Source organism: Anomaloglossus baeobatrachus, chromosome 6, assembly GCF_048569485.1.
Source record: "Anomaloglossus baeobatrachus isolate aAnoBae1 chromosome 6, aAnoBae1.hap1, whole genome shotgun sequence".
Taxonomy (NCBI): domain Eukaryota; kingdom Metazoa; phylum Chordata; class Amphibia; order Anura; family Aromobatidae; genus Anomaloglossus; species Anomaloglossus baeobatrachus.
In genome coordinates, this window is record NC_134358.1 from 25528114 (window position 1) to 25552115 (window position 24002).

Here is a 24002-nt window from a genome sequence, read left to right on the forward strand (position 1 = left end):
AACAGAAATATTCCACCTGGAATTCTGTAAGCACCTTCTCCAGGTCCATCGAAGCACCTCCAACAGCGCCTGTCGAGCTGAGCTGGGCAGATTCCCTCTACACCTAGCAGCTCTGAAGAGGTCACTATCATTTCAGGCTCACCTACAGAGTAGCAATCCAAGCTCCCATCACCACAAAGCTCTGATACATATACGTGGGCCAGATGAACCAGGACCCCTGGCACAGCTCTCCCAAACCCAACTGGACAAAATAACCAATCACAGCAGCCTGACAAGAACCAGAATCAGGAAGATGGTAGACGAGGGCCAGGAGAGGTATGTCAGTGACTGGAGGACCGACATCAACACCTCACAGAAACTGACCACGTACCAGAGTCTACAGAGAGACTACAGACTGGCCCCGTATCTGGAGAAAATCCCGGACCCCAGAGACCGCAGGACCCTGAGCCGATATAGACTCAGTGCCCACAGTCTAGCCATCGAATCCGGTCGACACAAGCAGAGCTACAAGCCAAGGGAGGACAGACTGTGCCAACACTGTGACCTGGAGGCCCTGGAGGATGAAACCCACTTCCTGCTACACTGCACCAAGTACTCAGCAGTGAGGGACACTCACTTCAGGAGACTCTCCCATCTCTTCCCGGATTTCAGCTCCATGAAGGAGGAAGAGAAAATATATATCCTGCTGGGGGAAGAAGAGAGCGCAGTGGAGATAGCAGCGCGGTATGTGAGCGAATGTCATAGACTTCGAGAAAGAGAACTATGATAAGCCATGGACTTCCATAGCCCCCCATCCCAGATGTGGCCCCCCAATCCCCACCCTGGATATGCCCCATCCACCGTTACCACAGTCCCCACCGTGGATATGCCCCATCATAAGCCATGGACTTCCATAGCCCCCATCCTAGAAGTGCCCCCACAGTCCCCACCCTGGATGTGCCCCATCCATCCTTCCTACAATCCCCACCCACCATCCCCACAGCCCCAGGCCCTAATGTACACTTGCTTTGGCAAAACTAATTTGTATTTGGTCCTGCCAATAAAGCTTATTTGATTTGATTTGATTTGATTTGATTTATATATATATATATATATATATACATATTCAGTTACATAGTTACATAGTTACTTAGGTTGAAAAAAGACCTAGGTCCATCTAGTTCAACCTTCCTCCACCAGTTCTACATTTGGTCACTAAGTCATTTATAACCAACAATGTTTTGTGTACTGAGGAAATCATCCAGCCCTTTTTTAAAAGCTGTTATAGTATCTGCCATTACTACCTCTTGTGGTAGGGCATTCCACAGTCTGACCGCTCTAACTGTAAAGAACCCTTTCCTATTTAGCTGTCGGAATCGCTTTTCTTCCACTCGCAGTGAGTGCCCCCTGGTCCTTAGTACTGTCTTTGGAAGAAATAAGTCATGTGCCAGTCCTTTATATTGACCACACATATATTTATACATATAAATGAGATCTCCTCTGAGACGTCTTTTTTCTAAGCTAAACATATCTAACTTTTTCAACCTGTCATCATATGGGAGGCCTCCATTACTGATCATACGGGCGGCCTCCATTACTCATCATACGGGCGGCCTCCATTACTCATCATACGGGCGGCCTCCATTACTCATCATACGGGCGGCCCCCATTCCTCATCATACGGGCGGCCTCCATTACTCATCATACGGGCGGCCTCCATTCCTCATCATACGGGCGGCCTCCATTCCTCATCATATGGGAGGCCTTCCATTCCTTGTAATAGTCTAGTTGCCCGCCTTTGAACTGACTCTAACTTCTGAATGTCCTTTTTAAAATGTGGAGCCCAAAACTGGATCCCGTATTCCAGATGTGGCCTTACAAGTGATTTATAGAGGGGTAACAATACGTTGGGATCACGGGATCTAATCTCTCTTTTTGTACACCCTAAAATCTTGTTTGCTTTAGCAGCTGCTGCTTGACATTGAGTGCTGCTGCTTAGCTTATTTGTAATGAGAATACCCAAGTCCTTCTCCTGTTCTGTAGTCCCGAGTTTACTTCCATTTAATGTATACGCAGCTATAGGATTACTCTGTCCTAGGTGCATTACTTTACATTTATCAACATTAAATCTCATTTGCCAAGTATCTGCCCATTCTGACATCTTATCCAGATCTTTTTGTAATATTGCACTATCCAGGTCAGTTTTTAATATCCTACATAGTTTGGTGTCATCGGCAAAGACTGACACTTTACTATCAATCCCATCCACAAGGTCATTAATAAAGAGAGTAAAAAGAATCGGTCCCAGCACAGATCCCTGCGGTCCCCACTGCTGACTATAGCCCATTTACAGAATGTACCATTTATGACTACTCTTTGTTTCCTATCTTTTAGCCAATTCCTTAGCCAGTTGCATATTGTGTCCCCTAGTCCTTGCTTCTGGAGCTTTGGTATAAGGCTATTATGTGGTACAGTATCAAATGCCTTTGCAAAGTCCAAATAAATCACATCAGCTGCATTACCAATATCCAGGTTTGAACTTACCCCCTCATAGAACCCCAACAGGTTGGTCAGACACGACTTATCTTTCATGAATTCATGCTGTCTGTCAGTTATATTATTTTCTGCATTATATTTTTGCATGTCATCCCTTAACATGCTCTCAAAAACTTTGCATACTACTGATGTCAGGCTTACTGGACGGTAGTTGCCTGGATCTACCCTCTTACCTTTCTTAAATATCGGTACCACAGCAGCAATCCTCCAATCCTGAGGCACCAACCCTGTTACAAGTGAGTCTAAAAATATGAGATACAGCGGTCTGTCGATTTTCCTTAATACAAAATTCCAGCACATGTAACTTTAAGATGGCTCCTACATCCTGGACAATGCCCAAGAAGTTGAGAATCAGAGGAATTCCTAAAGTTCGGAGCAACCAATCCAGCAGAGACTATGCAAATTCCTACACGTCCTGAGTCCAGCCTGCGATATTTGATTGGACTATATTTTGTCTACACCCTTTTCTTCCCTAGAGCTATTAAACAATTTGGGAACAGTAAATTGAAGCAGTAGCTCTGGCGTCTGTCATGGAGAAGCTTCATAACCGATCCAGTGTCTGTTATTGTTCTTTCTCGCGTGCACACATGACAATATAATTTGAACACGGCAGTCAGACCTTAAGAGACCCATTGTAGTCTCACCTCAACAAAGGTATTTGAACAAGCACATAGCTCGGGACAGTAAAGGCCACTTTACACGCTGCAATATAGGTACCGATATCGCTAGCGTGCGTTCCCGCCCCCATCGGTTGTGCGACACAGGCAAATCGCAGCCCGTGTCGCACAACATCGCCCGGACCCGTCACACGTACTTACCTGCCTAGCGACGTCGCTGTGACCGGCGAACCGCCTCCTTTCTAAGGGGGCGGTTCGTGCGGCGTCACAGCGACGTCACTAAGCGGCCACCCAATAGAAGCGGAGGGGCGGAGCTGAGCAGAACAAACATTCCGCCCACCTCCTTCTTTCCGCATTGGGGCCGGTGGCAGATAAGGAGAGGTTCCTCGTTCCTGCGGTGTCACACATAGCTATGTGTTCTTGCTGCAGGAGCGACAAACTACTTCGTACCTGCAGCACCAACGATATTTGAGAATGGACCCCCATGTCGCCGATGAGCGATTTTGCACGTTTTTGCGACGATGCAAAATCGCTCATAGGTGTCACACGCAACGGCATCGCTAATGCGGCCGGATGTGTGTCACAAATTCCGGGACCCCAACGACTTCGCATCTTATTAATGAGTAGAATGGGACTTCTAATAGTATATACCAGACTTGTCTTTTCATTGTCTTGGCAGAAACACATATAGTTAAAATGGAGGAACTTCTTCAGTGGATGCAGAATATATCATCATATATTATTTCAGAATTTTTTTTACTAAAAAAGTGGTCACATGATGTTCCGTATAAGATACCACCACTCCATGCTGCACAGACTTGTTTTAGGTTCAGGAGGAAGTAGGTGAATAAATGCTTAAAAAATTTAAATGCTAAAAACAGAATGAAATTATTCCCTTTTTCCACAAGCACCAAAATATATTTAGACTTTTTTCTTAATATATGTCTGTACTGGTCAGATATATTTTTTTCAGGTACCGAGCCCCAAATCATCTGCATAGATAGTTAAAATGTTTTCTACCTGCAGCCACCACTAGGGGGAGCTCAGATCTCACTGCATACAGTTCTTACATTGAATGTAACAGTTTTCCAAGTATTCCATCTGGAAAAACTGAACATAGATCCACAGGATAAACACTAAATTCTGGAATGGCGGGACTTTGATCAATGGGACGCCTTCGATCGCCATGTTTCGGCCCCCCAATCACATGACTTAGAAGGATTTTAAAGGCAGCAGTGCCATTGACTTTAAGTGCAGCCGTCAAGAAACACAGAGTCCCGTATACTACTTCCATAATGGCCATAGACCGCATTTAGCCCTGCTCATCGCCTCCTATTCGTGCCCATTTTTATTTTTGTATTGAAAAAGGAGTTAAATGACCCCCACAAAGCAGATACTTCGTGATCCCAGAGGACTCACCATTAATGTGGTCTTAACTCAGAATATCATCTTAAGACTAGTATTTGTAAGATATTTCCCTAAAAATCCCCCGACAGAGAGCATTTTATAACAAAATCAAAGTAAATCAATTTTTGAGTAGTGTGAAGTAAGCCCGAACGCACATTAAATGCCAATTCCCTGCACCATTTAAAGCCTGTAATAGCTGAAATGTGCACTAGAGACTCAAAGTGTATCAGCGATTTAATCTAATAGGAGAATTCTGAACGATAGATCTACACTACAATATTATTTCAATAATTTTTATATCTTTATGTTTTTTCATCTTTATAATACAAAGATCCAAAAGTACTGTATCAATTATTAAATTATATATCTACCTGAAACTGCCACCAATATGAGGAGCTCAGGTACATGATGATATTCTGTCTGCAGTCACCACTAGGGGGAGCTCCCTGTATACAGAGATACATGATAAGATCCTGTCTGCAGCCACCACTAGGGGGAGCTCCCTGTATACAGAGACACATGATAAGATCCTGTCTGCAGCCACCACTAGGGGGAGCTCCCTGTATACAGAGATACATGATAAGATCCTGTCTGCAGTCACCACTAGGGGGAGCTCCCTGTATACAGAGATACATGATAAGATCCTGTCTGCAGCCACCACTAGGGGGAGCTCTCTGTATATAGAGTTACATGATAAGATCCTGTCTGCAGTCACCACTAGGGGGAGCTCCCTGTATACAGAGATACATGATAAGATCCTGTCTGCAGCCACCACTAGGGGGAGCTCTCTGTATATAGAGTTACATGATAAGATCCTGTCTGCAGTCACCACTAGGGGGGAGCTCCCTGTATACAGAGATACATGATAAGATCCTGTCTGCAGCCACCACTAGGGGGAGCTCCCTGTATACAGAGATACATGATAAGATCCTGTCTGCAGCCACCACTAGGGGAAGCTCCCTGTATACAGAGTTACATGATAAGATCCTGTTTGCAGTCACCACTAGGGGGAGCTCTCTGTATACAGAGTTACATGATAGGATCCTGTCTGCAGCCACCACTAGGGGGAGCTCCCTGTATACAGAGATACATGATAAGATCCTGTCTGCAGTCACCACTAGGGGGAGCTCTCTGTATACAGAGTTACATGATAGGATCCTGTCTGCAGCCACCACTAGGGGGAGCTCCCTGTATACAGAGATACATGATAAGATCCTGTCTGCAGCCACCACTAGGGGGAGCTCTCTGTATACAGAGTTACATGATAAGATCCTGTCTGCAGCCACCACTAGGGGGAGCTCCCTGTATACAGAGATACATGATAAGATCCTGTCGGCAGCCACCACTAGGGGGAGCCCCCTGTATACAGAGATACATGATAAGATTCTGTCTGCAGCCACTACTAGGGGGAGCTCCCTGTATACAGAGATACATGATAAGATCCTGTCTACAGCCACCACTAGGGGGAGCTCCCTGTATACAGAGATACATGATAAGATCCTGTCTGCAGTCACCACTAGGGGGAGCTCCCTGTATACAGAGATACATGATAAGATCCTGTCTGCAGTCACCACTAGGGGAAGCTCCCTGTATACAGAGATACATGATAAGATCCTGTCTGCAGTCACCACTAGGGGAAGCTCCCTGTATACAGAGATCCATGATAAGATTCTGTCTGCAGCTACCACTAGGGGGAGCTCCCTGTATACAGAGATACATGATAAGATCCTGTCTGCAGCCACCACTAGGGGGAGCTCCCTGTATACAGAGATACATGATAAGATCCTGTCTGCAGCCACCACTAGGAGGAGCTCCCTGTATACAGAGATACATGATAAAATACTGTCTGCAGCCACCACTAGGGGGAGCTCCCTGTATACAGAGATACATGATAAGATCCTGTCTGCAGCCACCACTAGGGGGAGCTCTCTGTATATAGAGTTACATGATAAGATCCTGTCTGCAGCCACCACTAGGGGGAGCTCCCTGTATACAGAGATACATGATAAGATTCTGTCTGCAGCTACCACTAGGGGGGAGCTCCCTGTATACAGAGATACATGATAAGATCCTGTCTGCAGCCACCACTAGGGGGAGCTCCCTGTATACAGAGATACATGATAAGATCCTGTCTGCAGCCACCACTAGGGGAAGCTCCCTGTATACAGAGTTACATGATAAGATCCTGTCTGCAGTCACCACTAGGGGGAGCTCTCTGTATACAGAGTTACATGATAGGATCCTGTCTGCAGCCACCACTAGGGGGAGCTCCCTGTATACAGAGATACATGATAAGATCCTGTCTGCAGTCACCACTAGGGGGAGCTCTCTGTATACAGAGTTACATGATAGGATCCTGTCTGCAGCCACCACTAGGGGGAGCTCCCTGTATACAGAGATACATGATAAGATCCTGTCTGCAGCCACCACTAGGGGGAGCTCTCTGTATACAGAGTTACATGATAAGATCCTGTCTGCAGCCACCACTAGGGGGAGCTCCCTGTATACAGAGATACATGATAAGATCCTGTCGGCAGCCACCACTAGGGGGAGCCCCCTGTATACAGAGATACATGATAAGATTCTGTCTGCAGCCACTACTAGGGGGAGCTCCCTGTATACAGAGATACATGATAAGATCCTGTCTACAGCCACCACTAGGGGGAGCTCCCTGTATACAGAGATACATGATAAGATCCTGTCTGCAGTCACCACTAGGGGGAGCTCCCTGTATACAGAGATACATGATAAGATCCTGTCTGCAGTCACCACTAGGGGAAGCTCCCTGTATACAGAGATCCATGATAAGATTCTGTCTGCAGCTACCACTAGGGGGAGCTCCCTGTATACAGAGATACATGATAAGATTCTGTCTGCAGCTACCACTAGGAGGAGCTCCCTGTACACAGAGATACATGATAAGATCCTGTCTGCAGCCACCACTAGGGGGAGCTCCTTGTATACAGAGATACATGATAAGATCCTGTCTGCAGCCACCACTAGGAGGAGCTCCCTGTATACAGAGATACATGATAAAATACTGTCTGCAGCCACCACTAGGGGGAGCTCCCTGTATACAGAGATACATGATAAGATCCTGTCTGCAGCCACCACTAGGGCGAGCCCCCTGTATACAGAGATACATGATAAGATCCTGTCTGCAGCCACTCCTAGGGGGAGCTCTCTGTATACAGAGTTACATGATAAGATCCTGTCTGCAGCCACCACTAGGGGGAGCTCCCTGTATACAGAGATACATGATAAGATTCTGTCTGCAGCCACCACTAGGGGGAGCTCCCTGTATACAGAGTTACATGATAAGATCCTGTCTGCAGCCACCACTAGGGGGAGCTCCCTGTATACAGAGATACATGATAAGATCCTGTCTGCAGCCACCACTAGGGGGAGCTCCCTGTATACAGAGGTACATGATAAGATCCTGTCTGCAGCCGCCACTAGGGGAAGCTCCCTGTATACAGAGATACATGATAAGATCCTGTCTGCAGCCACCACTAGGGGGAGCCCCCTGTATACAGAGTTACATGATAAGATCCTGTCTGCAGCCACCACTAGGGGGAGCTCCCTGTATACAGAGATACATGATAAGATCCTGTCTGCAGCCACCACTAGGGGGAGCTCCCTGTATACAGAGGTACATGATAAGATCCTGTCTGCAGCCGCCACTAGGGGAAGCTCCCTGTATACAGAGATACATGATAAGATCCTGTCTGCAGCCACCACTAGGGGGAGCCCCCTGTATACAGAGGTACATGATAAGATCCTGTCTGCAGCCACCACTAGGGGGAGCCCCCTGTATACATAGATACATGATAAGATTCTGTCTGCAGCCACCACTAGGGGGAGCTCTCTGTATACAGAGGTACATGATAATATCCTGTCTGCAGCCGCCACTAGGGGAAGCTCCCTATATACAGAGATACATGATAATATCCTGTCTGCAGCCACCACTAGGGGGAGCCCCCTGTATACAGAGGTACATGATAAGATCCTGTCTGCAGCCACCACTAGGGGGAGCCCCCTGTATACAGAGATACATGATAAGATCCTGTCTGCAGCCACCACTAGGGGGAGCTCCCAGTATACAGAGATACATGATAAGATCCTGTCTGCAGCCACCACTAGGGGGAGCTCCCTGTATACAGAGATACATGAAAGATCCTGTCTGCAGTCACCACTAGGGGGAGCTCCCTGTATACAGAGATACATAAGATTCTGTCTGCAGTCACCACTAGGGGGAGCTCCCTGTATACAGAGTTACATGATAGGATCCTGTCTGCAGCCACCACTAGGGGGAGCTCCCTGTATATAGAGATACATGATAAGATTCTGTCTGCAGCCACCACTAGGGGGAGCTCTCTGTATACAGAGATACATGATAAGATCCTGTCTGCAGCCGCCACTAGGGGGAGCTCTCTCTATACAGAGATAAGGTCCTGTCTGCAGCCACCACTAGGGGGAGCTCCCTGTATACAGAGATACATGATAAGATCCTGTCTGCAGCCACCACTAGGGGGAGCTCCCTGTATACAGATATACATGATAAGATCCTGTCTGCAGTCACCACTAGGGGGAGCTCCCTGTATACAGAGATACATGATAAGATCCTGTCTGCAGCCACCACTAGGGGAAGCTCCCTGTATACAGAGATACATGATAAGATCCTGTCTGCAGCCACCACTAGGGGGAGCTCCCTGTATACAGAGATACATGATAAGATTCTGTCTGCAGCCACCACTAGGGGGAGCTCCCTGTATACAGAGATACATGATAAGATCCTGTCTACAGCCACCACTAGGGGGAGCTCCCTGTATACAGAGATACATGATAAGATTTTGTCTGCAGTCACCACTAGGGGGAGCTCCCTGTATACAGAGATACATGATAAGATCCTGTCTACAGCCACCACTAGGGGGAGCTCCCTGTATACAGAGATACATGATAAGATTCTGTTTGCAGTCACCACTAGGGGGCGTTCCCTGTATACAGAGATACATGATAAGATCCTGTCTGCAGTCACCACTAGGGGGAGCTCCCTGTATACAGAGATACATGACAAGATCCTGTCTGCAGTCACCACTAGGGGGAGCTCCCTGTATACAGAGATACATGATAAGATCCTGTCTGCAGCCACCACTAGGGGGAGCTCCCTGTATACAGAGATACATGATAAGATCCTGTCTGCAGCCACCACTAGGGGGAGCTCCCTGTATACAGAGATACATGATAAGATCCTGTTTGCAGTCACCACTAGGGGGAGCTCCCTGTATACAGAGATACATGATAAGATTCTGTCTGCAGTCACCACTAGGGGGAGCTCCCTGTATACAGAGATACATGATAAGATCCTGTCTGCAGCCACCACTAGGGGGAGCTCCCTGTATACAGAGATACATGATAATATCCTGTCTGCAGCCACCACTAGGGGGAGCTCCCTGTATACAGAGATACAGGATAAGCTCTTGAGCTCCCTCTAGTGGTGACTAGCAGGCAGACAGAATGTAACATTTAATTCTTTACACAGCGATTCTTGAACTCTGCATCTAAAAAAAAAAAGTGAACGAAATTAAGAAAATGCTGGGGCTAAGAATTACCCAACTATAAAAGCTGAAGACGCAGTAGAATGACTTGTGATGATTTTGCTGTCTATGAAGCGAGTAGTTGACGCGGTGAGAATCGCTCGTCATTACTTTCTGCCTGAGTTTTTAATGTGATGTGATTTTCTCCCGCACTCTCGGGTCGTTTTAGTGGATCATCATAAATGTGAGTATTAGAAGATGTCAGGACGCGTTATGTACACGCAGCGCCGTGCACGTCGCGCTCTCACCGCAGCGCCCGGATCTCATCTTCCCTGACGTGATCTTAGTTAAATGCGTTTTTTTATTTAATGGCTTTAAGTGTCTCTGTAGCTGGTGGAACGCACGCACGCCGCACCTTCCCCTCCGCTCCTTATTCTGGAGGTGATGGCGCCTTTTGCCACAATCTCCTTGGAGACCAGATAAAAATCTCAGCACATTTTTTCCCACTAGTTAAAAATGTAGGAAGCATAAATCCTGCGCGTTACGTCTCCATCCAGCGCATAGAGAAGATCCCATCGTGCCCGTATCCATGACGGAAAATGTTATGTTACATGATATTCATTCAGCTGATATATTACATAGTGTATACTCCAGAGCTGAAATCACAATTCTGCTTTTTTCAGAACTTCCTTTGATCATTTAAATTTTATAAGAACTCACGGGATGTAGGCAAAATTCGATGATCCTGCATTAGTCTATTGGTGTATGTGGATATAGGGGCATTATCTCGGTGCAGGACATTTCATTTTTGTCTACAGATATGTCCTTCCTTACATTTCCACCCAGCTGGACATGTCCTGAGATTCCTGCTGTGGCATGTCTAACTTAAAAATCAAAAAAACATAATTTTGTGATACTCTGTTGGGAGAGGTTTACACTATATGTGTCTATATGAGGCCACCTAGTGGTTGTGCTGTGAATTGCAGTCCTAAAAAAAAAGGTTTTATTGATATTCCATAATATTGTATATTTGTGGAAACCTAAGGGGGTCCCATCTGTACCCCCAACAGATGCTGAGGTCACATATAGAAGTATATGTCCCCCTAGGCTTCATTGTAAAAAAAAAACCCCACATACTGCCTGCCACTAAAGGGATACAGATGTAGCAGATGCCAAGATGCATAGGATGCAGAAGGTCATGATGTCGGCTGCTACATCTGTACAGTGTACAGTGTTATTGCTACAGTATTGGGATGCAGGAATAAAGGGGTGCACTCTTTTTTTGTTAAAGCTAAAGTAAAGCAGCAGGAATCATGATCTCCATAGAGGTTTGTTTTAGTGGTGAGGCCCTGAGAGAAGTAAAGAAACAGGAATAAAAAAATGAGGAGGAAAGAGAGAGGAAAGAGAGAGGAAAGAGAGAGGAAAGAGAGAGGAAAGAGAGAGGAAAGAGAGAGGAAAGAGGAAGAAAGAGGAAAGAGGAAAGAAGAGGAAAGAAGAGGAAAGAGGCAAGAGGAGGAAAGAGGAGGAAAGAGGAGAGAGGAGGAAAGAGGAAAGAGGAGGAAAGAGGAAAAAATAGACAAGAGGAGGAAAGGGGAAAGAAGAGGAGAGAAGAGGAGAGAAGAGGAGAGAAGAGGAAAGAAGAGGAAAGAAGAGGAAAGAGGAGGAAAGAGGAGGAAAGAGAAAAGAGGAAAGAAGAGGAAAGAAGAGGAAAGAGGAAAGAAGAGGAAAGAAGAGGAAATAAGAGGAAAGAGGCAAGAGGAGGAAAGAGGAGGAAAGAGGAGAGAGGAGGAAAGAGCAGGAAAAAGGAGGAAAGAGGAAAAAATAGACAAGAGGAGGAAAGGGGAAAGAAGAGGAGAGAAGAGGAGAGAAGAGGAAAGAAGAGGAAAGAAGAGGAAAGAGGAGGAAAGAGGAGGAAAGAGAAAAGAGGAAAGAAGAGGAAACAAGAGGAAAGAGGAAAGAAGAGGAAAGAAGAGGAAAAAGGAAAGAAGAGGAAAGAGGAAAAAAGAAAGAAGAAAAAAGAAAGAAGGAAAAGAAGAAGGAGGAGGAGAAGAAAAAGTTGCTGATTTATTGCTGGAACTTCTGCAACTAATAATTAATTTTTCTTTGTCTTACTACTACTTTTAAAGAAAACTCTGAGGTCCTGAGAATAGGGCTGCAGAACCTGATCGATAAATAAAATATAAAGAAAAAATATATACATAAAAATAAATACATCAATAATGGATTTATTAATAATAATAATAATAATAATAATAATAGTAATAATACTAAAAATGACTTTTTCTTTGCTTTTCTGCTGTTTTTAAAGAAAACTCAGCGGTCCTGATGTAATGCTAAGATGTTAGTGGCCATCGGGAATCCATATTGGTAGTCTGTCTTTAAGGAACCCTTTAAGATATTAGATAGTAACAGTTTAGTTTATATCAGTTTGTTTCTCTGTAATTTTCCGAAACACCTGGAGTCATAGCTCTTTTATCAATGTTTAGTGAGAATGTACTTGTTTATAGCATCACCCAGTAGCACATAGCTCTTTTATCAATGTTTAGTGAGAAAGTGTATGTTTATAGTATGGTAAAACATTTGGTACCAGGAGCCTTTGGCATGTCTCATTCGGTGACATATTTGTCCGGTGTAGATTGACATCTAAAGAGTTGACCTCTCAGAAGAGGGATACTATATTGGACAAATAGAACCTGTTAGAGTTTGTGTAACAATTGGTTACGTAATCATTTGTTTTCAAGTGAGATATAAACTGGTGAAGATTTCAGCAAACTCAGAAGCCTGTTAACCTGTGGACTAAAAGGGGACGCCCGTGACGCCACAGTGTGGACCCCAGGAGTTTCTCTGTCTTCGCTGTTTTGCTTCTCACAGCTGATATTTCCGGACAGATGATGAGTTTCCTGGGGAAGTTTTTTCTATGTAGTGTGAATATAAGTAATTTACCTTTGTGATTTATATTATGCAAAAGAGTACACAATATCCCACTATTTCCTATTTTCTGTCATCATTGAATCATTATAATAAAATTAATTGCCTTCTTTAAAGCTGTATCCGATCTCTTTAAATACTCTTCAAAACACCTGAGAAAAGGGCTGCAGAATCTTTTCCAAACCTGGTGTTGCATGCTCGATCTCTGCCCATTCATTGTCTATGGGACTGTTGGGAATAGCAGAGTGATGTGCTCGACTTTCTCCAGCCGTCCCATAGACAATGAATCAGGGATCAGTAATTTATCCAATATTTCCAGGGTATCACCTAATGCTGTGCTTATGCCAAACGGATGGCATGTTGTCAGCACTGGGACCAATGCAAATCAATAGGCAACTTTACACAGGGAGCGATGATCAATGGGTTCCAAATAACATCATGCACTAGTGTATTCTTTTTTTTCGGATCAGACTCGCCCCTTAAATTTAAAGGGTGCACTAAAAAAAAAAATAAGACACCATAAAAACATCATCCATGCTATACAGTTCCAGTGCGATCATTAACACAGGAAACTAGATTATGTGATGTAACCTTTTTAAATTGTTAATACATCAAAATGGACATCGTGTGGATGATCAAAACAGAGGAACGGACGTTGTATGGAGGCAAAAACGGAAGAATGGATGTCGTATGGATGCCAAAAACAGAAGAAGAGATGTTATATGGATGCCAAAAATGACGAACAGAGGTCCCATGGATGCGAAAAACGGAAGAACGGATGACTTATAGAGGCAAAAACGGAGGAACCGAAATCATATGGATGTCAAAAACAGAGGAACGGATGTCGTATAGAGGCAAAAACGGAGTAACGGATGTTTTATGGATGTCAAAAATGACGGAACAGATGTCACATGGATGCCAAAAACAGAGGAACGGATGTCAAATAGAGGCAAAAACGGAGGAACGGATGTCGTATAGAGGCAAAAACGGAGGAACCGAAATCATATGGATGCCAAAAACAGAAGAAGAGATGTTATATGGATGCCAAAAATGACGGAACAGATGTCACATGGATGCCAAAAACGGAGGAACGGATGTCGTATAGAGGCAAAAATGGAGGAACGGATGTCGTATAGAGGCAAAAACGGAGGAACGGATGTCGTATAGAGGCAAAAATGGAGAAACGGATGTTGTATAGAGGCAAAAACGGAGGAACAGACGTAATATGGATGCCAAAAATGGAAGAACAGATGTTGTATGGATGTCAAAAACAGAAGAAGAGATGTCATATGGATGCCAAAAACGGAGAAACGGACGTTGTATGGATGCCAAAAGCACAGGAACGGACGTTGTATGGATGCCAAAAACAGAAGAGATGTCATATGAATGTCAAAAAACGAAGAAGAAATGTCATATGGATGCCAAAAATGGCGGAACAGGCGTTATATGGATGCCAAAAACGGAGAAATGGACGTCGTATGGATGCCAAAAACAGAGGAACAGACGTTGTATGGATGCCAAAACCAGAGGAACGGACGGCATATAAATGCCAAAAATGGAGGAAATGATGTCGTATGGATGCAAATAATGAAGGAACGGATGTCGTATTGATGTCAAAAATGGAGGAACGGACGTTGTATGGGTGCCAAAAATGGAGGAACAGACGTCGTATCGATACCAAAAATGGAGAAACGGACATCGTATGGATGCCAAAAATGGAGGAATGGAGGACGCATGGATGCCAAAAAAGGAGGAAAGGAGGTCGCATGGATGCCAAAAAAGGAGGAATGGAGGACGCATGGATGCCAAAAACGGAGGAATGGAGGTCGCACGGATGCCAAAAACTGAGTTACGGACATCATATGGATGCCAAAAATGTTGGTACGGATGTCGCATGGATACCATTAACAGAAAAACGGACGTCATATGGATGCAAAATCTGGAAAAATGGACGCTGTATGGATGCCAAAAATGGAGGAATGGATGTTGCATGCATGCTAATAACGAAGGAATGGACATCGCATAGATGTCAAAATAGAGGAACAGACGTAATATAGAGGCCAAAAACGGAGCAACAGACTTCGTATGGAAGCCAAAAACAGAGGACCGGACGTCATATGGAGGCCAAAAACAGAGGACCGGACGTCATATGGAGGCCAAAAATAGAGGACCGGACGTCATATGGAGGCCAAAAACAGAGGACCGGACGTCATATGGAGGCCAAAAATAGAGGACCGGACGTCATATGGAGGCCAAAAACAGAGGACCGGACGTCATATGGAGGCCAAAAACAGAGGACCGGACGTCATATGGAGGCCAAAAATAGAGGACCGGACGTCATATGGAGGCCAAAAACAGAGGACCAAACGTCATATGGAGGCCAAAAACAGAGGACCGGACGTCATATGGAGGCCAAAAATAGAGGTCCGGACGTCATATGGAGGCCAAAAACAGAGGACCGGACGTCATATGGAGGCCAAAAATAGAGGTCCGGACGTCATATGGAGGCCAAAAACAGAGGACCGGACGTCATATGGAGGCCAAAAATAGAGGTCCGGACGTCATATGGAGGCCAAAAATAGAGGTCCGGACGTCATATGGATGAAAAATCGTAATTTTATTCTGGATTAAAAATGCCGGATTTTCCTTACACTCGTGAATCTTGGCTGAGGTGCGGTGCAAGGTCTCGGCTCATCTTCATCAGTTGCCAGCTCTTCTGGAGACACCGGAGGAAAACTGTGGAGAAGATACATTTCCCATTTACTCTTCATTGTATAAGCCGGAGTAAAGCAGCGGGAATCAGCGTCTCCATCGCGGTTTCTTTTAGGAGTGAAATCCTAAGAGAAAAAAGGAAAAGTAGAAATAAAAAATAAATTCACAAAAAAATCTATTAAAAATAATAATAATAATAATAATAATTAATTGCACGCTTGTTTACGGACATTTTGGCCACTAAAACTGACTAATTCTTTGCCTTCCTGCTAAAGAATGGCCGTGTCTGTTTCCAGCTTTAAGAGTATGAGGAAAGTTTTAAAACTTTTTTTTTCCCGAAGCTGCCACATGTAATCAGACTCTCCGGCCATGTTCACACACGTGATGACGCTGCTTTTTTTCCGCAGGCGCCTGCACCAAAATACACATCAGCAATCCGCTCACAGATTTTTGCTGCATTTTTTGCTGCATTTGCTCCTTTTTCGCTGCATTTTTAGTGCAGATTGGATGCAGCGGGGTTTCTTTTTATCCATTATGTAATGCTTTAGGCTGAATGCTGAACCAAAAAAACACATCTATGGTTTTAACAATGTAACAAAAAATGTAAAATGGGCGCGAGCTTTCATAAAACCACATCCAAGTTACTTAAACTTAAAAAAAAAAAAATAAATAAAATAATAATACTACTACTACTAATAATGCAATATATTATTATTATTATTATTATTAATAATAATAATAATAATAATAATAATAATAATAGATTTGTTGTGTCACCCCAAAAAAAAATGCTTTGTAGGAAAATATGTTACATTTAATAACAAAGTGTACTAAAGAAATATTAACAAAGTAAATAAAACATCAATGTAAAAAAAAATAAAATCATAATGATTAATAAATAAAAATGCCCAAAATTAATCTAATAGAAGCGTGTATAAAAATAAAGCAAAATAAATACATAATAAATATAAAATAGATTATATTAGGCTGTTCCCTTAGTCACACTAAATAAATAAATATAAATATATATATTATGAATAGTAAATATCCAATCTACGGTAAAATATACAATAGCAATATAAGTGTGATAGTGATCAATTATCATATAGCCTACGTATCAATATGTAAAATAAATAATAATAATATATACAAGTTTATAAAATAATACAAATAATAAATAAATAATAATAATAGTATTGCAATAATAGGACACTAATAGAAAGGCCCCCGGCCCCCCGCCTCCGGCCCCGAGCCCGCCTCAGAGCCCGGAATTATCTCCAGCCACAGAATTCATTTCTCCTTCAAGAACAACTAATCCCGGTTCTTTCATACAGATAAACCCCTTTTGCAGAAGCGGCGGCGGCCGGAGGAGTGGGCTCAGGGTCCTCACCAGGGTCCCCTCCCCCCTCCTGCCCCATCAGCACCACCTGACACTGAGGTATTGGGGGGGCCCCATCTCCAGATCACATGGCCCACAGCTCCCCTTCTCTGATGTCTCACAGTGTTGGCTGCTGCCAATCATTAACCCTTCCATTGCCTTCACAGTATTGGTTGCAGCCGATCATTAACCCCTTCATTGCCTTCACAGTGTTGGCTGCAGCTGATCATTAGCCCTTCACAATTTTGGCTGCAGCTGATCGTTAACCCCTCCATTGTTTTCACAGTGTTGGCTACAGCTGATCGTTAACCCTTTGACAATGTTGGCTGCAGCTGATCGTTAACCCCTCCATTCCCTTCATAGTGTTGGCTATAGCTGATCGTTAACCCTTCCATTGCCTTCACAGTGTTGGCTGCAGCTGATCGTTAACCCTTAACACTGTTGGCTGCAGCTGACCATTAACATTGCCTTCACAGTGTTGGCTGCAGCTGATCGTTAACCCTTAACATTGTTGGCTGCAGCTGATCGTTAACTCCTCCATTGCTTTCACAGTGTTGGCTACAGCTGATCGTTAACCCTTTACAATGTTGGCTGCAGCTGATCGCTAACCCCTCCATTCCCTTCACAGTGTTGGCTGCAGCTGATCGTTAACCCTTAACAATGTTGGCTGCAGCTGACCATTAACAGTTTCATTGCCTTCACAAAGTTGGCTGCAGCTAATCGTTAACCCCTCCATTGCCTTCAAAGTGTTGGCTGCAGCTGATCAGTAACACTTCCATTCCCTTCATACTGTTGGCTACAGCTGATCATTAACCCCTCCATTGCCTTCATACTGTTAGCTACAGCTGATCATTAACCCCTCCATTGCCTTCACAGTGTTAGCTTCAGCTGATTGTTAACCCTTCACAGTGTTGGCTGCAGCTGATCAGTAACCCTTCCATTCCCTTCAGTGTTGGCTGCATCTGATTGTTAACCCTTCCATTCCCTTCAGCGTTGGCTGCATCTGATTGTTAGCCCCTCCATTACCTGCACAGTGTTGGCTGCAGCTAATCGTTAACCCCTCCACTGCCTGCAGGATGTGGACCTGATTCCAGCCAGTCTCATCGCACACCAGACCCCGCTATCCCCAGCAACAGATGCATGCATCAATTCCAGGCAACAGATGCAGATAATCTCACACAGATTGCAAAGTCATAACCTCCTCTGTCCTAGTTTGAATTGCATCTTTTTCTCCTCCTCCTCCAGCATTTGCAGTGATGTTCAGTTTGACATTGCCTCCTCTTTCCCATTCTCTATGCTTCATCATCATTAATGCAAACGATGTTATACCCCCCCCACACACCCACCACCCCAAATCCTGCCCCCACAGCCCCCCACCTACAGCATCAAACACAGAACCACGTGGTACAGGCTCCCAGTGATTCCCTCAAGAATTAATTTATTCTAGGGGAGTGTTCAGAGGATCACACTGGGGGGGGGGCGAGTTGGAGAAACAGGGAGAGGATGAAACAGAAGGTTGTGGAGAGTTTCAGGGGATGGGAATAATGTGGGGCTGATTCCTTCCATGGTGTCTCAGCTTGCAGACACAATGTGCTGCTGAAATCCAGGGCAAGGAACTGACTCTGCACCTCTCCATCCATGGGCGGCCACCATAGCTCCTGAGAGGAGGCTTCACCTACAAGATGAACATTTGGAACAAGGCACCTACCTGCCCTGGCCCCAGGAGCTGGGATGATGGGACTCTGCTGGCTTTGTGATCCAGATGACCCCACCGTCTGGACACCACCCCACTGCTCTCTGCCTCCTCAGCCTTAACTGGTCTTCTTCATGCACCTAGTCCAAGGAAGCTTCATTCCTCTGTCTGATGTATACAGGAGGGAAAGGACTGGATTCTGGCTATTTCCCAATATCACCTAAGTTTAATGCATTGCACTTTCTGCAAAAGTCAACTCAAAGAACTTGAGGTTGGTGACCTCAATATATGTCCAGGACTGGATGTCACCTGTGATGCTGAAGAAGAGGAGCCTCCTCCTAAAAGGGTCTTTCTAGGCTCCCACCTCCACTGGAATATATTATATCCTTCAGGATATCTTCTATGTTGATTGACCTCTTACATTTGTCCACTTCAGACTTCAGTTTAGTTGACTTTGGCCAACTTTAGATGGAAGGTGGTCGTCTCGGGGTGAATAATTGCAACCTTTTGATTTTTTTGGGTTACTTTTAACTGGAAGATAAATGTTCTAGGAAATATAAAGGGGCCCATTGCGGGACTGTAATCTTCTGCCATCGATTTCTACAATAAGAAGTGGAGCTGAAGCCATTGACCGTATTGTAGCCAACATTACGAGACCAAGAACATATTACAAACTTATCTTGCAAGTTTTGTTTCCACTTAAGTGTATATGGAGCCGCTTTCTTCGTCCACTCAGCTCTGGATACCGCATTATTTCTTGGAATCCATCCCAAATGATCATTTATTTAAGAGCAAATGTTTTTCTACTGGTTAACCATCTGTAAGGTAATACAGACACCACTATATTGTTCAGGGAGCAGCCATTCTTCGGAGATGCCTTTTTAAATACCAGTTGGATGGGTGCAAAGCTGAAGAGCAGAGTGAAGTGAGCTCCTTTACATCTGCCACTTCTGACTCAACTTTATCCAAGGAGGAGATCAAAGGGTGCTGAGAGCTAGAAACCAGGCTGAAGGGGCTGACAATTCAAGAGTGGGTTTAGGAAGCCTTAGAAGGGTGGTCTTGAAGGAAAAAAAAGCAAGGATTGCAATCAGAAGGTTGTCTTGTTGGAGAAGGAAGCCAAGGAGCTAAAGGGTGATGGTCTTGCTGGAGAAGTAATCTTAGAAGCCAAAGGGTGGTGTTGCTGGAGAAGGAAGCCAAAGGGTGGTTTTGCTGGAGAAGGTAGCCAAAGGGTGGTTTTACTGGAGAAGGTAGCCAGAGGGTGGTTTTGCTGGAGAAGGAAGCCATAGGGTGGTGTTACTAGAGAAGGTAGCCAAAGGGTGGTTTTGGTGGAGAAGGAAGCCAAAGGGTGGTTTTGCTGGAGAAGAAAGCCAAAGGGTGGTGTTGGTGGAAAAGGAAGCCAAAGGGTGGTGTTGGTGGAAAAGGAAGCCACAGGGTGGTGTTGGTGGAAAAGGAAGCCAAAGGTTAGTGTTGCTGGAGAAGGAAGCCAAAGGGTGGTGTTGCTGGAGAAGGAAGCCAAAGGGTGGTTTTGCTGCAGAAGGTAGCCAAAGGGTGGTTTTCCTGGAGAAGGAAGCCAAAGGGTGGTGTTGCTGGAGAAGGAAGCCAAAGGGTGGTGTTGCTGGAGAAGGAAGCCAAAGGTTAGTGTTGCTGGAGAAGGAAGCCAAAGGGTGGTGTTGCTGGAGAAGGAAGCCAAAGGTTAGTGTTGCTGGAGAAGGAAGCCAAAGGGTGGTGTTGCTGGAGAAGGAAGCCAAAGGGTGGTGTTGCTGGAGAAGGAAGCCAAAGGTTAGTGTTGCTGGAGAAGGAAGCCAAAGGGTGGTGTTGCTGGAGAAGGAAGCCAAAGGTTAGTGTTGCTGGAGAAGGAAGCCACAGGGTGGTGTTGGTGGAGAAGGAAGCCAAAGGGTGGTGTTGCTGGAGAAGGAAGCCAAAGGGTGGTGTTGCTTTAGAAAGAAGGGTAGTAGCTACAGGGTAGTCTTGCTGGAGAAGGAAAGGTAACAGCCAAAGGGTGGTGTTGCTGGAGAAGGAAGGGTATCAGCCAGAGGGTGTTCTTGTTGATGGCACTGCGCACTGGGACGGCTTGGTTTGGGCAAGTCCTGCGCCGAGCCTCCAGGCTACAGGGTACCTGGTCCAGGAGATCCAGCAGCCTCCTGTGTCTTTCCTCTTCCCAGGAACACGAGCAGGGAGTAGGGAGAGGTGACCAGCCCTGCATCCACCACCACCACCAGCAGCTCCATCACAGCCACCCCCTCCACTCCCACTCTCCAGGTGCCCAGCCCAGCCATTGCTGTCTGCAACTTCCCAGCGGCTGCTGCGCCCTCTCAGACAGGACGGGGGGACATGATCCCCTCACAAGCCGGTTGCTGGTGGCCATGAAGCGGCAGAACGTGCGGACTTTGTCCCTCATCATCTGCACGTTCACTTATCTGCTGGTCGGGGCCGCTGTGTTTGATGCGCTGGAGTCCGACTACGAAATGCGAGAGGAAGAGAAGCTTAAAGCCGAGGAGATCCGCCTTAAAGGGAAGTATAACATCTCCAGCGAGGACTACCGGCAGCTGGAGCTGGTCATCATGCAGTCCGAGCCCCACCGGGCGGGGGTCCAATGGAAATTTGCAGGCTCCTTTTACTTTGCCATCACAGTCATCACCACCATAGGTAAGTGCATCCATCGTCTTCTATTGTCGGGTCTTATTGTTTTCATCATTCTGAAGCTTTAAAATGGAAGTATTGGGTGAAGAACATCAACCGAGATGATTGCGTGGTCTCCTAGGTTTCTTGCTTCTTCACTATACTCATGACTATGAGAAGCAACTTGTGGATTGTCTTTTGCTGTGTTCAAGTCTTACTGGGATTAGAACAGAAGGATTTAGAACTTTGGTTGAGACTTTGTAAGAATATAACCTGTAGATTCCCAAATCCTGGAGATTGGATGAAGGACATCAACCGAGATGATTACATGTTCTCCTAGGCTTCTTGACTATTATGCTAATGTCTATGGAAACTTGTGGATTTTCTTTTGTAATGCTCAGGTTTTATTGGGATTAGTAGTGAAGTATTTGGAACTTGTTGATGGGAATGCACCTACTTTGTAAGAACAAAATCTGTAGATTCCCAAGTCCTGGAGCTTGGGTGAAGGATCTCAACCGAGATGACTGCATGGTCTCCTAGGTTTATTGACTATTACGCAAATGTCTAGGGAACTTATACATTTTCTAAGACATGCTCAACCCTTTACTGGGATTATTGATGAAAGATCTAAAACTTGGTGGGAATGAACCTACTTTGGGGTTTGTAAGAGTATAATCTGTAGATTCCCAAATCCTCAAACTGATGATTACATGGTCTCCTGGGCTTCTTGACTATTATGCTAATGTCTTGGGAAACTTCTGGATTTTTTTTTGTAATGCTCAATTTTTACTGGGATTAGTAATGAAGTATTTGGAACTTGGTGGAATGCACCTAATTTGGTGGTGAGACTTTAAGAACAAAATCTGTAGATTCCCAAGTCCTGGAGCTTGGATGAAGGATATCAACCGAGATGACTGCATGGTCTCCTAGGCTTCTTGACTATTACACTAATGTTTCGGGAACTTGTGAATTTTCTTAAACATGCTCATGCCTTTACTGGGATTATTGATGAAGGATCTAAAATTTGGTGGGAAGGAACCCACTTTGGAGTTTGTAAGAGTATAATCTGTAGATTCCCAAATTCTGGAGCTTGGGTGAAGGATATCAACCGAGATGACTTTTTGGTCTCCTAGGCTTCTTGACTATTACGCTGTTTAGGGAACTTGTGAATTTTCTTAGACATGCTGAAGCCTTTACTAGGATTATTGATGAAGGATCTAAAACTTGGTGGGAATGAACCTACTTTGGGGTTTGTGAGAGTATAATCTGTAGATTCCCAAATCCTGGAACTGATGATTACATGGTCTCTTGGGCTTCTTGACTATTATGCTAATGTCTAGGGCAACTTGAAAATTTCTTAGGCATGCTCATCTTTACTGGGATTATTAATGAAGGACTTGGAACTTGGTGGGAATGAATGTTGGTCTCCTACTTTTATATCTGTAGCATAATGAGACTTTTCAAGAATATAACCTGTGAATTTCAGGTCTTGGAGATCTACAAGCTCCTTCTTTTGGTTTGTCTTCTGTGCAGACTTCTTAGTTTTCAGGAGTCCACCTTAAGACTAGACTTGGTGTTATGTGTTCATGGCTTTCATGGTAGAATAGAGCAGATGTGCACGACCTTCTAAATACTAAAGTCCAATAAATCCAGGCTGCAGGCTGGCCAAGATTACAAGATGGTGTTGTCAGTCGTATCCATGTTACTGCTGGATGACATGGAGCCTGGGGTCATGTTTGCCATCGTGATGTGAAAGTGCTGGGCCAGCAGAAGTCCCCGAGCTCCAGCCTGGTCACCACCACACCAACACATGGATGGATCTTCTCAGCTCACAGCATTGGGATCCTGGACTTTTTATCCGACAAAAAAAAAAAGTTTTTTGAAGTTTGCTGCAGACAGAAGTCTTTATTCATATACAATGTGCGACTTCTGGTTAGCTGATGTGGAGTTTCGGGGGTCTGTGGTGGTCGATGTGTCCTCCCCTCGTGTAACCTCTGCAGATGAATCGCTGCTCGCTGGATCCATATTGAGATGAGCAGATTTGTTGGAGTCGATCTTTCACACGGATCATTAGGCAGCATATTTGTCATTTTCTAAGCGAGCATTGATTTCAGCCTGAGAGATGCTCGGCAGAGGGCTGTGATCTCCACAGATGTAGCAGAGCGAGGAGTGCTCAGAGGACGGAGGCAGCAGAGCCCCGACACCTGCCCCGATCATCATTACATATATATAATAATCTATAGGCTTGTAATCCGGCACACGATCCTGCAGAAAGTTACTGCTCCCCCGGTATGATGAGGTGTCGCTAGGGGTCTCCCACATTATAGAACTCCTGCTTGGCAGTGAAAGTGTTAATATCCAGTGTATTATCATTATCGGAATTAGGAGCTGGAAATATCCACAATGAGCTGCAAAGAATGGAAAGTGGAGAAAATCTGCTGACTCCACTCATCCATCCCTCCTATCTATCTATCTATCCATCTATCCCTCTATCTATCTATCTATCTATCTATCTATCTATCTATCTATCTATCTATCTATCTATCTATCTATCTATCTATCTATTTATCCCTCTA

General features: G+C 44.8%; 1 protein-coding gene and 1 long non-coding RNA gene across 3 annotated transcripts in view; one reads left to right on the forward strand and one right to left on the reverse strand.

Annotated features, from left to right (window-relative positions):
* Nucleotides 1-13448: 13448 nt before the first annotated feature.
* LOC142316984 (uncharacterized) lies at nucleotides 13449-21387 on the reverse strand. Its single transcript, XR_012754648.1, has 2 exons — nucleotides 18823-21387; nucleotides 13449-15861 (listed from the first exon to the last, which is right to left on the reverse strand). It is a non-coding gene; the product is annotated as an uncharacterized LOC142316984 (long non-coding RNA).
* Nucleotides 18604-24002, forward strand: part of KCNK9 (potassium two pore domain channel subfamily K member 9) — a 234968-nt gene continuing 229569 nt past the window's right edge. Inside the window, exons 1-2 of one of the 2 annotated variants that reach the window (XM_075352839.1) lie at nucleotides 18604-20025; nucleotides 20287-21453. In XM_075352839.1, coding sequence (XP_075208954.1) covers nucleotides 20856-21453 — 598 coding nt within the window. In that variant the 5' untranslated portion in view covers nucleotides 18604-20025; nucleotides 20287-20855. Of the gene's footprint in view, nucleotides 21454-24002 lie in introns of both variants that reach the window. The other variant, XM_075352838.1, reaches the window with a different exon arrangement.